Source organism: Hyperolius riggenbachi, chromosome 11 (genome assembly GCF_040937935.1).
Source record: "Hyperolius riggenbachi isolate aHypRig1 chromosome 11, aHypRig1.pri, whole genome shotgun sequence".
Lineage (NCBI taxonomy): Eukaryota > Metazoa > Chordata > Amphibia > Anura > Hyperoliidae > Hyperolius > Hyperolius riggenbachi.
The window spans coordinates 129,370,765-129,385,372 of NC_090656.1; the positions used below are offsets into that span (position 1 = coordinate 129,370,765).

A 14,608-nucleotide genomic window follows, 5' to 3' on the forward strand; every position below is an offset into this window, starting at 1 on the left:
AGGGAAATGGAAGATAAATATATAATAGATAAAAAGAACTCCCAGCAAGTTTTGAATGCAGAATTAGCAGGTTTATTACTTAATACACTTTGATTTTTATGGTGACAATACTGCTTTAACAGTCTGGAAAGGGCTCTGAGGTGCACTTGAATCAATGCTTACATTTTGCCTTCATAGCATGAAGTTAATTTTTAGTGATGCTTTTCTAGCCTGCCTGTTTATCTGGGTTATTACAGACTCCGCTTTGTGCTGAGATCTGGGCCAATGTAAAAACCATAGTCATTTCATATTAAGTGGCCAGAATACAAAAGCTTTTTTTTTTTTTTTTTTTTTTTTAAAGTACTTTTAAGATCAGACTTTAGGGGAAGTAGCTATGATGGTGTTAGTTGCCCTTGCAACCTGGACTGCCACCATGGGCAGTCTGCGAATAACCCCAACTATAGCTACAAGAGTGGATTGCATCATTACAATTGGATGCAGTGCCTAGTAACTGGTACCAGATATACTGTAGGAAGCTCCTCTTTGCTGTAGGCCTGAGTCACCATTTGCTAACAAGCAACTAAAAATGTTGAACGTCTCTGCATAAGCCTGCATTATTCTCCCACAAATGTGTCCTGGCTTCTATTTCAAATATCAGTAGCATCTTAGAATGGACTAGTGCTATTAGGTTACGCAAGTGCATGCACAAGTCATTTTCTGCATAATACACCTATCTGATATGTAATATAACCATATGATCCATTTTTTTTTTCCATGGGATAACGTCCCATTCAAATATATTTTTAGTCTACAGTAGATAAGGTAGTTTACTATTACCTCATCCCCAAAGAGTAGTCTCAATTGGTGTCGGATTTAGGATTTTAACAGTGATTTATTTCAATATGGGTTATGTATTGAAAATACCGTATTTTTCGCCGTATAAGACGCTCCGGAATATAAGACTCACCTAGGTTTAGAGGGCAAAAACCAGGGAAAAATATATAAATACTAAACCTGGTGCGTCCATGTTCCAGGAGCGTCTTGAAGATGTTCTCACCCAGTTGGTATCCTCCTATGTCCCCTTCTGTCCTCCCAGATGTCCCCAGGTGTTCCTGCTATGTCCCATGTGTCTGTTTCTTCCCCGTGTCCCTACGGTCTCGGCCATGTCCCTGCTCTTCTCCCCCATGTCCCCGCTACTTGCACGTGTCCGTGCTCGATGTCTGAATAAATACAGTGTAGTCCTGCTGTATCTCCACTATGTCCCTGCTATGTCCCCCACTACTAGCATTTGTCCCTGCATGATAGTAAGTTTATATAGCGTAGCGTTGCTGCATCCCCGCTGTCCCCCCTCCTGTTGTCAGCTGCGTCCCTCGCTATGTCAGCCGTGTCCCCGCTATGTCCGCCATGCAAGCCGTGTCCCCGCTATGCCCGCCGTGTCCCCGCTATGCCCGCCATGCCCGCCGTGTCCCCGCTATGCCCGCCGTGTCCCCGCTATGTCCGCCGTGCAAGCAGTCTCCCCGCTATGTCTGCCGTGTCCCCCGCTAGTAGAATTTGTCCCTGTATAATGGCAGAGGTGTAAAGTGTAGTGCTGCTGCAGGCTCTTACCTCTCCAGCAGCGCCCGCGGGGATTGCTGACCTCTTCTCCTGCTGACTTCTCGCTCTAGTGACCGCGGCTTGTACTGACGTCAGTACAAGCCGCGGTCACTAGAGCGAGAAGTCAGCAGGAGAAGAGGTCAGCAATCCCCGCGGGCGCTGCTGGAGAGGTAAGAGCCTGCAGCAGCACTACACTTTACACCTCTGCCATTATACAGGGACAAATTCTACTAGCGGGGGACACGGCAGACATAGCGGGGAGACTGCTTGCATGGCGGACATAGCGGGGACATGGCGGGCATAGCGGGGAGATTGCTTTCACGGCGGGCATAGCGGGGACACGGCGGGCATAGCGGGGACACGGCGGGCATAGCGGGGACACGACTTGCATGGCGGGGACATGGCGGACATAGCGGGGACATGGCTTGCATGCCGGGGACATGGCGGACATAGCGGGGACATGGCTTGCATGCCAGGGACACGGCTAACATAGCAGAGACACGGCGGACATAGCGGGGATGCATCAGCTACACTTTACACATTTACCATCACACAGGGACAGATGCTAGTAGCAGGGGACAGAGCAGGCACACAGGCAGGGAATCCCCGAGGTAGCGGCTGGTCGGCGGTTTCTATCGGCGGGTGTTAGGAAGTCGGGGATTCCCTGCCTTTGCCGTATAAGACGCAGGGACTTTTTCTCCCCATTTTTTGGAGAGAAAAAGTGCGTCTTATACGGCGAAAAATACGGTATAAGAAAGGAATATCTTGAATCAGATCATCCTATAGATTAGTCTCACATTTTATTCATTACAAAAAACATTGACGTTTAAAGTGTATTAAGTCAAATCGTTTTTTTATAGTGAACTCCAAGGGACCAGGAAAATGCATCTACTAAATCAGGATTCGTCATACGTTGTAGTATTTTACAAGGCATGCGGCTGGCACTTGAGGGCTGAGTTTACTATATCCAGAAGTTTATTATATCTGTTTACTATAACAAAATTCTACTGTGTATATACAACCTAAAGAACAAAGTACGCTTTTTATCTATTGCTCATAATACGTTCAGACATTGTGTATAAATACAATTTCCTAACATCAGTAAGGATTATGCAGTTACTCCCTAGATGGGGCAATCCTATACAGTTATGTGCGATCCCACTTTCTTGAAAAAGGGAGCAAGTGTCCATCTACTAATACCCACTCTTAGAGAACTAGCAATTATGTTATTGATAAAGCACCAACTTATTCCGTGGCGCTGTACAAAAACATGGGGTAAAAAACTGACAATGGTGCACACCATTGTACTAAATAGTTGTTACAAAGTACAGAATTGGTAATAGACAATTTATATGAATAAATATGTAACAAAATCCAAAACACACAAGGGTGAGAGCCCTGCCCTTGCGAGCTTTCAATCTAAAGAGGTTAACCTATGTTAAGAGGAAGGTTATGAATGTTATAATTATGTTATTTTGTTTTTTTTATTTTTGTACAGGTGTGAAGAGTGTTACCAAGATTTACAATTACTACAAGAAGTTTGGCTATAAAACTATAGTGATGGGGGCATCATTCCGGAATACGGGAGAGATAAAGGCTCTAACTGGGTGTGACTTCCTCACAATTTCCCCCAAACTACTGGGAGAACTCAAGAAAGACCTCTCCAAGCTCACTCCACTGCTCACAGTTAAAGAAGGTATAATAGTGGACAAATAGAACTTTTGCTCACTTCGTGTAGGATTGGAAAATATTGCTTCAAGGCATCAATTTGCTTCACTGCTGTATAGAACACTATCCTTCCCTTGGAAATAGTTTATTCCAATTTGTAACCTTGTCTAGTTTCTCCCCCTAGTAAGGCTCTAGGCCTCAGTGAGTCCAGGTGTTCGCATAATCTGCTTTTGAAGCCTTACACTTCCTGCATCCATATAAAGGTCAGGCTAGGCAGCTGTTGGTGGTATAGGAGTGATTAGTAAGTTCATAGTTGGCTTCCCTTCTCCCTATGGGAACTTGATGCAGCTTGGATCCTAGCTTGTGTCCACAGCCAGTGCTTGTGAGTTAGTATTGCTAACTATTGTGCTGCATATTACCAGATAGGTTTGCATGGGTTCTCTACAGCAGGGGTGTCCACACTTTTTCGGCTTGCGAGCTACTTTTTAACCTGCAGAGTCCACGAGATCTACCTGACCCACGCCTGCCCCCCAGCATACATAAGGATTTTTGTTATCCCCTAACCCCCCAAAAAAGCCTAGCTATTAGTAATTGCAGGAGCCTTCTCCCCTACATGTCCTGAATCCCACCCCCCGCCTCCCTATCCCAGCAGTGTAATCTTTCTCCCTTCAATCGTAGCAAATAGCTTCATAATCATCCTGAAATGATTTGTCCAGTGTTCTCACTTGCCTGTATAAAAAAGGCAAGAAGAAAGGAGCACACCGCTGGTGCAATAAACGTTTTACTTTGAAAATTGACACGCATAAAAATACACTCAGTGTATGATAAGATCAGAGCGCCTGTCAGGCCTGCCAGCAGTCCTCTCCTGTCAGCTGCGACCTGAAGAAGGCGTGGTCTACGCCGAAACGCGCCGTGACGTCAGACGGCATCCCCGCGACCTGACTCCGCCCACCGCATCCAGCTCCACGCCATCCACAGCGGCTCCCGCAGCTCTGGCCAAGCGCGGCTGACAGGAGAGGACTGCTGGCAGGCCTGACAGGCGCTCTGATCTTATCATACACTGTGAGTGTATTTTTATGCGTGTCAATTTTCAAAGTAATAGGTTTATTGCACCAGCGGTGTGCTCCTTTCTTCTTGCCTTTTTTATACAGATTTACTGGAGCCACCCAGTTATTGGAGCAGCACCCATCAATCACTTCCAGCCCATCAGTTTGTGTAGACAGCGCAGTGTTTTTCTTTGCTGTGTTCTCACTTGCCTGTCAGTCTGGAGGGGAGGAGACCTGTCTCTTCATTTGCTCCTCTGAGCAGCGCAGTCAGCTGCTCTCCTGTATGCCAAGTGTCCGCTGTCTCCACTCAAGAAGATAAAAACATATCACAACACACTTTTCACTCATGTGTCACTACGGTCTGTACGAGTCAGATTTGGCCAGGCAAGAGGGCATACTGTGCACAGAATACACAGATCTCTACAGTGCTGTGTGCCCAGAAAGCAGCAACAGCTGGGTGCATGTGGCCGAACTCTGGCATATAAATGATTTTATCATAATCTGCATGTGCAAATAGAGGCTACCGAAAACTCTTTAATACTTGCTGCCTGGAGAGGAGACACTGTATGAGGAGTCACACAGCCTGGACTCTGGAGGAGAGGAGACCGGTCTCCTCATTTGCTCCTCTCCCCTTCAGCCACGCCACCCCTTTAGCCGCGCCTCTCCCCTTTTCTCCGTGAAGCTGCTAAGGCAGCAAGATCTACCGGTAGATCGCGATCGGCCTATTGGGCACCCATGCTCTACAAGGTCACTTTAAAAGAAACCTAAAGTGAGAAGAATATGCAGACCATCTCTATTCCTCTTTAAAAATGCAAGTTTCCTGGTAATTCCTGATCATTGAATCACTCGCCTGCATTGAGCATTCAGCAGGTAGTCTTAGTTTGTAGTTTGAGTGGATGCTATGTATACTTGTTCTGCATCAGTGATTCAAAAGCTATGAGATGCAAAAGAACAGTACAACAGCCAGGCTGTGTTTGGCATTTTTTAAAGCACATCTGTAACAAAAATCCCCCCCTTGGGAGATACTCACCTCAGGAGGGGGGGAAGCCTCAGGGTCCCAGTGAGGCTTCCCCTTCTCTGTAGCCTGGGGGATTCAGCGGTCGCTCCCCCAAAGCTTCCCCGAAAAAGGCTGAGTAGTACTGCGCAGGTGTTTAAATATTTACCTACTGCGAGCTGGCACAGTAGCGGCTCTCTAGGCTCAGATGGAAATGGCCAAGCCCGATCAGGTCCGGTCTACTGTGCAGGCAACTTGCGCTTGTGTAGTAGAGCGGACCTGATCAGGCTTGGCTATTTCTGCTTGTCGTAACAGCCGCTACTGCGCCAGACCGCAGTAGGTACACTTTTACCTTGCCGCTGTTCGGGGAGGGAGTCTTAGTCGCTCGCTGCAACGCTGGATTGCTGGGACAGAGGACAATGGAGGATACTAACCTCAGGAGGGGGAACCTCTGGATCCTAACAAGGCTTCACCAGAGGTTTTTACAGGTTTCTCCACAGGCAATATAGTACCTAAAGTTTTAATTGAGTTGTGTGTTTTTTTTTTTTTGTTTTTTTTTTATGTAGCTCTCTACAACAACCATAAATAGTTTTACCATCCGGTACCCCAACCCTGCATGTGACAAAGTCAGGTGAGCCCCAGTACTCACACCACTGGGGGTGGGGGAACACCCACAGCTGTCCCTGAATGCTGAATGGCAAGTACAAAAGAAGCAAATTTAAAGGTCGAACACTGGTCGATTTGCCATCAGATTCGACCAACAGATCGATCCCTGTCTGATCGAATCTGATCAGAGAGAGATCGTATGGCTGCCTTTACTGCAAACAGATTGTGAATCGATTTCAGCCTGAAACCGTTCACAATCTGTGGTGGTAAACTTCCTGCTGGGCAGGAAGAAGTGAAGCATGCGGGAGACCAGAGCAGAGAAGACAGCAGGGACTCGCACCGGCCGGAACAGGTAATGTATGGGGGGGAGCGGCGGCAGCAGCAGCACCACTACCACAGATTATGAACGGTTTAAGGCTGAAATCGGTTCACAATCTGTTTGCAGTAAAGGTGGCCATAAGATCCCTCTCTGATCAGATTCGATCAGAGAGGGATCTATCTGTTGGTCAAATCTGATGGCAAATCGACCAGTGTATGGCTACCTTTAAACTTCCTGGATAAAACCTTTATTAATGCAAGTCCATTGGTAAACATGGCTTTTAAATCTGTTCAGAGGGAGTGTCATAAAGGTGTGTCTGTATTAAGATTAGTGTGATGAGTTAGATGCTTTCATGCTACTGCCATCTTGTGGCTAGAAATACGTGTATTGGAGGATCATTGTTTAACCAGAACAATAAACTGCTTGTTCCAAGTCAGACTTCCACCCACTCCGAGGTGGAATTCTTGGAAAATTAGAAGTTTAAAACTGGATTTGGGGCAATTTCTGCGCTTTACAGTATGTGTATACACTGCTTTGTAACAGTGTTTCTTTACATCTAGCTAAGGCTGCCGACTTAGAGAAGATCCACTTAAATGAGAAGGACTTCCGCTGGCAACACAATGAAGATCAGATGGGTGTGGAAAAGCTGTCTGATGGAATTAGGAAGTTTGCAGAAGATGCTATGAAACTGGAAAAGATGTTAAAGGTGTTACCTGCAGACCTTAGGCTAAATACAGTATTACCCACTGTCTGTTCTGTAATTATACAAATAAGGTGCATACACACGCACGACAGCAGCCAACGACTGGTCCGTCGGCACCTCCTGCTGGGCGGGTTTTCAGCAGACTGTAGTGCGTGTGTACGCACTGTCGGCGGACTGATCAGGCTGTTCCTGAACGATCCGCCCAGCAGATCGTTCAGGAACAGCCTTATCAGTCCGCCGACAGTGCGTACACACGCACTAGTCTGCTGAAAACCCGCCCAGCAGGAGGTGCCGACGGACCAGTCGTTGGCTGCTGTCGTGCGTGTGTACGCACCTATATACTGTGATCTTTGTTCATGAGTTAGTAAGTGCAGATGTCCACATAAACCTTTAGACAGATGCACAGAAATTGCTATCAAGATTGTCATACAGAGATCACTTTTAAAGGGAGTCTAAAGCGAAAGTTAAAATACCCAAGGAGAGGGAAGGCTTTGGATTCTATAGAGCCTTCCCTGTCTCCTGACAGTGTCCACATTCCCTCGCAGGCCCCCCCCATTAGCAGTCGTAGGCTGCTCTTCTGTTGCCCCTGGGCTTTGGCAGTCTTTGGAAGCACTCTGACTTCCAAAGACAGGCCACTTTATACTTTACATGCGTGAACATGCACTCGTGAAGTACAGAGCAGCCGGTTATCAGGATCCCGAGTGCTTCCAAAGACTATTGGAAGTCTCCCACGGTGGTAGATTCAAACGGTGGAGCCTGCAGGGGAACGAGGACTCAGGAGACTGGGAAGGCTCTATTAGGACCCAGAGCCTTCCCTCTCCTTAGCTAAGCATAATTTTTTTTTTTAATTCTGCTTCACACACACTTTGGCTTTGAAATTCAATGTGAAGTGGGCTAAACTGATCCAGTAATGTGGATCCAGTTTCCGCTTCACCGGATCATAAGACTTTATTCAAACTGGCTTAAGGATTTGTGAAAACTGATCACCGGTCGATCGGATCCGTTTTCACTTTGATCCATGCACCTGAGAGGGTGAGGGAGGGTTAACTTACCAGGCTTCTGTCTTCCTCCTTGTGTCTCACATCGCGTCACATGACTACCACACTTCTCCTTCAACCTGGAAGGAGGAAGCTTGGTAGTCACATGACGCGACTTGGACACCATAGGGGAAGAAGACTAAACCCTGTTAAGAAATCCTCCCTCCCCTTGCCTGCTCTCTTGGGTACACAATCCCCCCCCCCCCCCCCATCGGAGCGTCCCTGCATCCCCTCCAGACTTTCACTCCCAGTGCTTCCTCACATCCCATCCTCCCCAGTGGATTGGCCCTCCAAACAGTCCATTTCTTCACTAGTGTGAAGAAACGTTTCATTCTCTCATTGCTCCCAATGCAGGGCATTCCCTTCCTTTTTCACTGGGCTCAGTGGTCTGGAAAATGTGGTAGTGCAACTAACTTTTGTTGTAGTCAGTGGAACGTACGCAATTGATCCGTACGAACTGACACGTGATCGGTTGCATAGGTTAACATAGGATATGTTCGCCTCTGTGCCGTTTGTACAGTATCCTTTCCGTTCCGCTTTTTAATGCTAATGTGAAACTGACTTTTATGTTATACTAATTTTTACACCCATTTATGTTGTGGTAGTGGTAAAGGTGTGAGACTGGCACACTGACACCAAACTGGTGATACAGCTGGATCCTGGTTCAATAAAGCACCGTACTCCCCATTCCATACAGTCAAGATTGGTTGTAAAGAGAAAAGTAGATCGGGCATCGGTTGCAGTAAATTCAGTATTGATTTTAATCCAAAAAGGTACAAGTGTTACATAGGAGTGACAAGGGCCGGCCTAACAGCCGTTTTGCAGGTTCCCCCGCTTTTTCATGTCAAATTGCTCAACAGCAGATCCTGGTGCACTGAGGAATTCCCTAGTTAACTTAGATTCTAAAAAGTAGCCTGGTTTCTACATCAGTTTCTTGTTAATTTTCTTCTGAGATTTCTCTCATTCCATAAACTTTGCAAGTCCTCCAAAGCTTTTAAATCTAGTTCCATTGCATTTTTTTCAGCAATCAAATTGTGTAATTTCTCCAAACAGGTAGCATTTTTAATACACAGACCAGCAGGTTTTGAAGGTGTGATGGTCAGAAGTAGTGCTACCACACAGCTTTACTACAATATAGCATGGCCACCTTCATGGGTGTCTACAGAAAATTTGGTGTGCGAACAAAGGGTATGTGGCCATGAGATACTGTGGGCGGAGTCAAATTGTACACTGTTCAAGCAGAGAAGGTACACTGCTGGTAGAAGAATGAATAGGGCACTAAACACCATACAAGACAGAACCAGATAGACAATGGCATTGCTAGGTTCCAAAAGATCCAGGGAATCTGTGTGGTGCGCATAGCGAGCTGCGCCAAAAAATGGGCGAAGTCATGGGCTCAAACCTCATTTTCAGTTCGCAAACCTTGAACGCGAACTTCCGCAACAGTTTGGTTTGCGCAAACTTTTGCGAACCGCAATAGACTGGGGAGGCGAACTTTGAAAACTAGAAACTCTTATGCTGGCCAGAAAAGTGATGGAAAAGATGTTTCAAGGGGTCTAACATCTGAGTTTTTGCATGGATGAGTGAGAGACTCCAAAAGTTCTGGGGAAAAATCTGGATTTGACGCAAAGCAGCTGTTTAAGGGCAGAAATCACATTGAATGCTAAATTGCAGGCCTAAAGTGCTTTAAAACATCTTGCATGTGTATACATAAAGCAGGGAGTGTAATTAGTACTGCTTCACACTGACACACCAAACTCACTGTAACGCACCGCAAACAGCTGTTTGTATAGTGCCTGCCATGCTGGACTGGTGCGCACCATGACGAGAGTGCAGGCCGTGGTGGTTTTCAAGCCCATATGGTTGCCGGGCTGAGGTAGCTCAATAATAGAACAGTGTGTGTGGGGAGTCGGGACTGACTTAGTCTTCGAGCAGGCAGTAGCCCTCCAGGATCCATGCCTCATTCATTTTAATAAAGGTGAGGTACTGAACACTTTTTTTTTTTTTTGACCTAGGCAACTTCTCTTCTCACTGACAATGCCTCCAGCTGTGCTGAAGGTCCTTTCTAGGACACTTGAGGCAGGGCAAGCCAGAAGTTGGATGGCAAATTGTGAAAGCTCTGGCCACAGGTCAAGCCTGCACACCCAGTAGTCCATCGCTGCTCATACTGCCGATGTTTTGTTTTTCTTTTTTCTACCATCGTTAAAGAAGGCGTACGGCCGGGGAGTCAGGGTTCGATCCCGGTCCGGAGTGGGAGCCTGAGAAACTGCTACCACCACACATCCAAGGAAGGCAGCAGGCACGCTGTGGGCAAAGGGGCATGAACGGCTACCACAATCCATAAGGAAGGCAGCATGCAAGTCCCAAGGTAGTGACCAAAAATAACAATACAGGAGGGCTTTCAAGGCCCTGCTGTATGAGACGAATCTACTTTAAATCCTTTAACACAAATCTGTTATGGAGGGCAAGTCTGCCATCCATTCAAGTGAAAGGTATGCACTGACTGCCAGGTATAATATAATGTGCAGTGAAAGATATGCAGTGACTGCAAACAGCTGTTTGTGTAGTGATGGCTGTGCTGGACCTGGTGAGCACCATGATGAGAGTGCAGGTGATGGTGGCTTTCCAGTCCATATGGTCGCCGGGCTGAGGTAGCTGAATGACAGAACAGTGACTGTCCAGCTGATCAAATTTGGTCTGTCCACACTGAAGCAACGACCTCATTATCGTGGGTGTGCCCCCTGAGACACTCGTATAGCCGCCGGTCATTGCTTCATTGATACACAAGCCTCTTCACCGTGGCAAGGTAATGATCATGAAGGGGAATTGGCACATGTACATGCCTTTTGTTTTGTTGCTGCAGTGCAGCCAGAAAAATTAGGCAGGCATGTACACGCACCAGAAAAATTATTATAGTGGCCACTGCTAGCAGCCTTAAAAATTCAGGAATCCACCTGGAGTCCTGGACCCTGTTGGTGGCGAAGAAGGCAGTCAAGTGGCCTGCAGGCAGAGATGCTGTGTGGGGACTTGGAGCGACTTAGTCTTGGGGCAGGCAGTCACACGGCGTGCAGGCAGAGATGCTGTGTGGGGACTGACTTAGTCTTCAGCCAGGCCTGACTGTGCTTTGCAGACCACGTGGTCAGATGGACCCTTGACCCAACACTGTGCCAGAGAGGACACCACTTGCCTTTCAACATCACGGTACAGTTTGGGTATCGCCTTTTTTGAGAAATTGCATATCTTCCACTGCGGTGTGTGGATTTGTTTTTGTGTGCTGCCTTTTCCTCAGGTGGTCATCCCATTGCAGTTTGTGCTTTATCATTATCTTCATAAGGAAGTTGTCCCTACGCGGGTCTTGGTCTTTCCGCGGCTCAATTTTTGGTGGCAGAGCGTACAGATGGCATTGCTCTCATGAGAGCCCCAGAGGCTTTCCTCCTGAAGTGGCGGCTGGGAATGGCAGATGGTGTGGGTCTAAGCAAGGACGTGTTTTAGAGCAAGAAAGGAGGCTCTGATGTCAGCTGACATGATGATGCCAGGACTGAGCTGGCTGCAGTAACCATGTGCCGTATTTAGATGGAACTAGAGAACCCTGCATGATGACACAGCCACACAGGCTGCCTCAGGCTGCATTGAAAGTCTCTGCCGGGCAGCTGCTGCTATACTTACGGGTTTGTGTGGCCTTAGGTCCCATTTAGCTCCATGGAGATGGTGCTACAGAATATTTACTTCCTTACGTACTACTTTTACTTCCTTACTACTGGTTTTGGCTGAAGGATGTGAATATAAACCTGTAGTGCAGCGTGCATGTGAGCATGCAGCTGTTCTAATTGCCAGGGATGAGGGAGATCAGAATTGTGAGAAGGGAAACTGTCCTGGTGAGAATGGGGCACAGGTCACAACAGAGCATTAACTTTCCTTTATTACTGCCTCTTGCTGCTGTGCCGATTTTCTCTACCCTCCCAACACTTTCTCCTTTAAAGCTGTAAGTTAAGTACTACTATGAAAAGAAGAGTTGGCAAGATGGAGTAGTGAGGCAGCAGTAAGTTGACTATCTGTGATGGCCCTGCCCCGTATATATCGTAACCGTTTTACTTCTCGTAAAACTGAACACCCTACCCATCACTCCATAGTGGATTAATGGCTAAGGCCACGTGAGTCTAACACCTGTACAGCAGTTCAACTACTTGTATGATTTTGATGGTGGGGGGGGGGGGGGGGACTAAAGAATTTCTGGGAATGGACTATAGAAGTGCAGTAGTCTTGTATACCTTGTGGCACCTTGTATATCCTTGGCTGTTAGTTGCAGGTTATCCAATTTGTGTCATCCAAGGATGGGAAGCCAGAAACTGACCAGTAGTTGGTCAGTGAGAAACGAATTACTGCCTGAGCAAGTTTAATGAAACCTGTAACATTTTATTAAAGGTTTAAATGAATACTGAAGTGAGAAAACTCCCTTTAGGTTGGATACATACCCAAGTGGAGGGAAGGTTTTGGATCCCTCTTTTCCTCAGTCGGTCCAGCCTTTCCAGCACTGGCCCAGGTTGAAGTTGTTAGGTTGAGCACATTGTTACTGCATACACGAGACTGGACTGACGCATGCACAGTATGGATTGGCTCCTCTCTGCAACTACTCTGAGATGTGAGTAGTTCCAAAGGCTGCCCCAGGAGTGCCAAAAAGCTAATAAATCAGGAAGGCTCTATGGCATCTAGAAGCCTTCCCTATACTTATGGGCAGCATAGTGGATAGCGGGCTCATCTTGCAGCGCTGGGTCATTAAAATCCCAGCCATTCACTATCTGTGCCGAGTTTGTATGCTCTCCTCGTGTTTTCTTCTTTGCCCTAGAATACAATGTACATATGGCTATAGTAGAGATTAGATTGCCCCTCTGAGAAACTTAAGTAAAGTCCTATATACTCTGTACAGTGCTGTGGAAGATAGTTTTATCTAGTGCTCATTGGGTATGTGTCAAACCTGATGTACATTGCAGACAAGGAAACTCACTTTTCATGTACATATGTAGATTTCATACAAATGTAATTTGTATGTTAATTTATGTATATAGAGAGAGTTTAAGATATTTCTCAAATAGTAGTTCCTGTAGTACAGCAATCATTTTACTAATGAGACCCAACTATTCAATATTAAATTGTGGGCCGTGCTATAAATTAACTATATTTTATTTTTTTTTCTTTCACAGGGGCGACTTGGGAAGTAATCTGGTTTTATATACTGAATCATTGGCATTCCTGACCCATAATCTGACCGTTCCTACATTTCTGCATTAGTCTTACGCCTGTTTTTATCAGCATTGTAACATTTCCATTTTTGCAAACTGTACATTTGTCTTTTTGTAAGATTTCCTGATGCACTGAATAAATACCACACCTGCCGAATCTGTCCTGCTTTGTCTAAGTTCTTTGCTCAGATACATGAAGCAACCGAAACTGACATCCATTGTCAAAGCAAGGACTGTGGAAGTGTATGCATTTATAGTGAAAATGCCCCATCTTACCTTATACTGTTATAAAGAACATTCCTGTGATCGAACACAATTTTGAATGTTCCATGAATGGCAGCAGAAAGGCTGGTGTGCACTGATGCATGAAGCACATGTCTCTGTAGCTGTTCAGATGCACTTTAATGAGTTTCCTTTTAGCTGTGCAGTGAGACCAGAGCAATGGCCTGGTACGTTTGTGAGATTTGCTGTTTCCTTTGAGTGAAGTGGATTGAAATCTGCAAATGTGCTATAAAACACATAGAATCACACAGCAAACATTTGTTTTGTGATTGGCAGTGGAATACAGGCCTGGGGCCCACTACAAGCATTTTCAGTGCGTTTTCTGATTGCCAGCAAAATGTTAGGACAGTAGAATCCTCAGACACCTGCTTGCAAGCTATCAGACATAACTCTCTGGGATTTAGGCCCTGTTTACAGTGTTAAGTTATGTTGCAGAATAATTCTGCATGTCCGCTCGCTGCCCATATAACTGTATGGGGCTCTTCACAGTACTGCATTGTAACTGATCATATTATTCTAACTCCCTGCTTGTAGGATTTGTATTAGTCTGTCAAGTCTCCATTGCAGTTCACACTCAATATAACCTGTGCATTATAGGACTACTGTGAACCTAGCCTTATCCTATAACCTGTGCATTATAGAACTGACTACTGTGAACCTAGCCTTATCCTATCCAGATGCTGTAGCTGGACTTTTCAGTCACTAGAGCAGTGGTCCTCAAACTAAGGCCCGCGGGCCGAATGTGGCCCCCTGAGGCCTTTTTACCAGCCTCCACACAATGCATTAATGTACAATGTGGTCAGCTACATCCACATGGAAGCCGGAAAGCATTAATTCTCTGGTTTCCAATTAAATTCCACATCAGGTGACACTGCTGTCTAATTGGACTGCAGGTTGTCACCTGGGTATGCTTTACTGTCTGGCCCACAGACATCTACATCATTTTATGTATACTCCGGCCCCCCAGCAGTCTGAAGTATGTTGACCCGGCCCTTGACCCAAAATGTTTGGGGACCCCTGCACTAGAGGGTGCAATGTGGTAGCTGCTTTTAGTCTACAGTACTGGGCTGTTGTGTGGTTCGAGGAATCTGTCAAAGCTGCCTGAGAAATGCTAGACCTTCATATCTTCTCCTAGGCCTGGTGC

The 14,608-nt window shown here is 46.2% G+C and overlaps 1 protein-coding gene across 1 annotated transcript in view; it reads left to right on the plus strand.

Annotated features, from left to right (window-relative positions):
• Positions 1-13,339, plus strand: part of TALDO1 (transaldolase 1) — an 83,176-nt gene extending 69,837 nt beyond the window's left edge. The window contains exons 6-8 of the mRNA XM_068261679.1: positions 3,071-3,268; positions 6,766-6,911; positions 13,144-13,339. Of these exons, the coding sequence (XP_068117780.1) occupies positions 3,071-3,268; positions 6,766-6,911; positions 13,144-13,161 (362 nt within the window). The 3' untranslated portion in view covers positions 13,162-13,339. The remainder of the gene's footprint in view (positions 1-3,070; positions 3,269-6,765; positions 6,912-13,143) is intronic.
• The last annotated feature ends 1,269 nt before the right edge of the window (positions 13,340-14,608 follow it).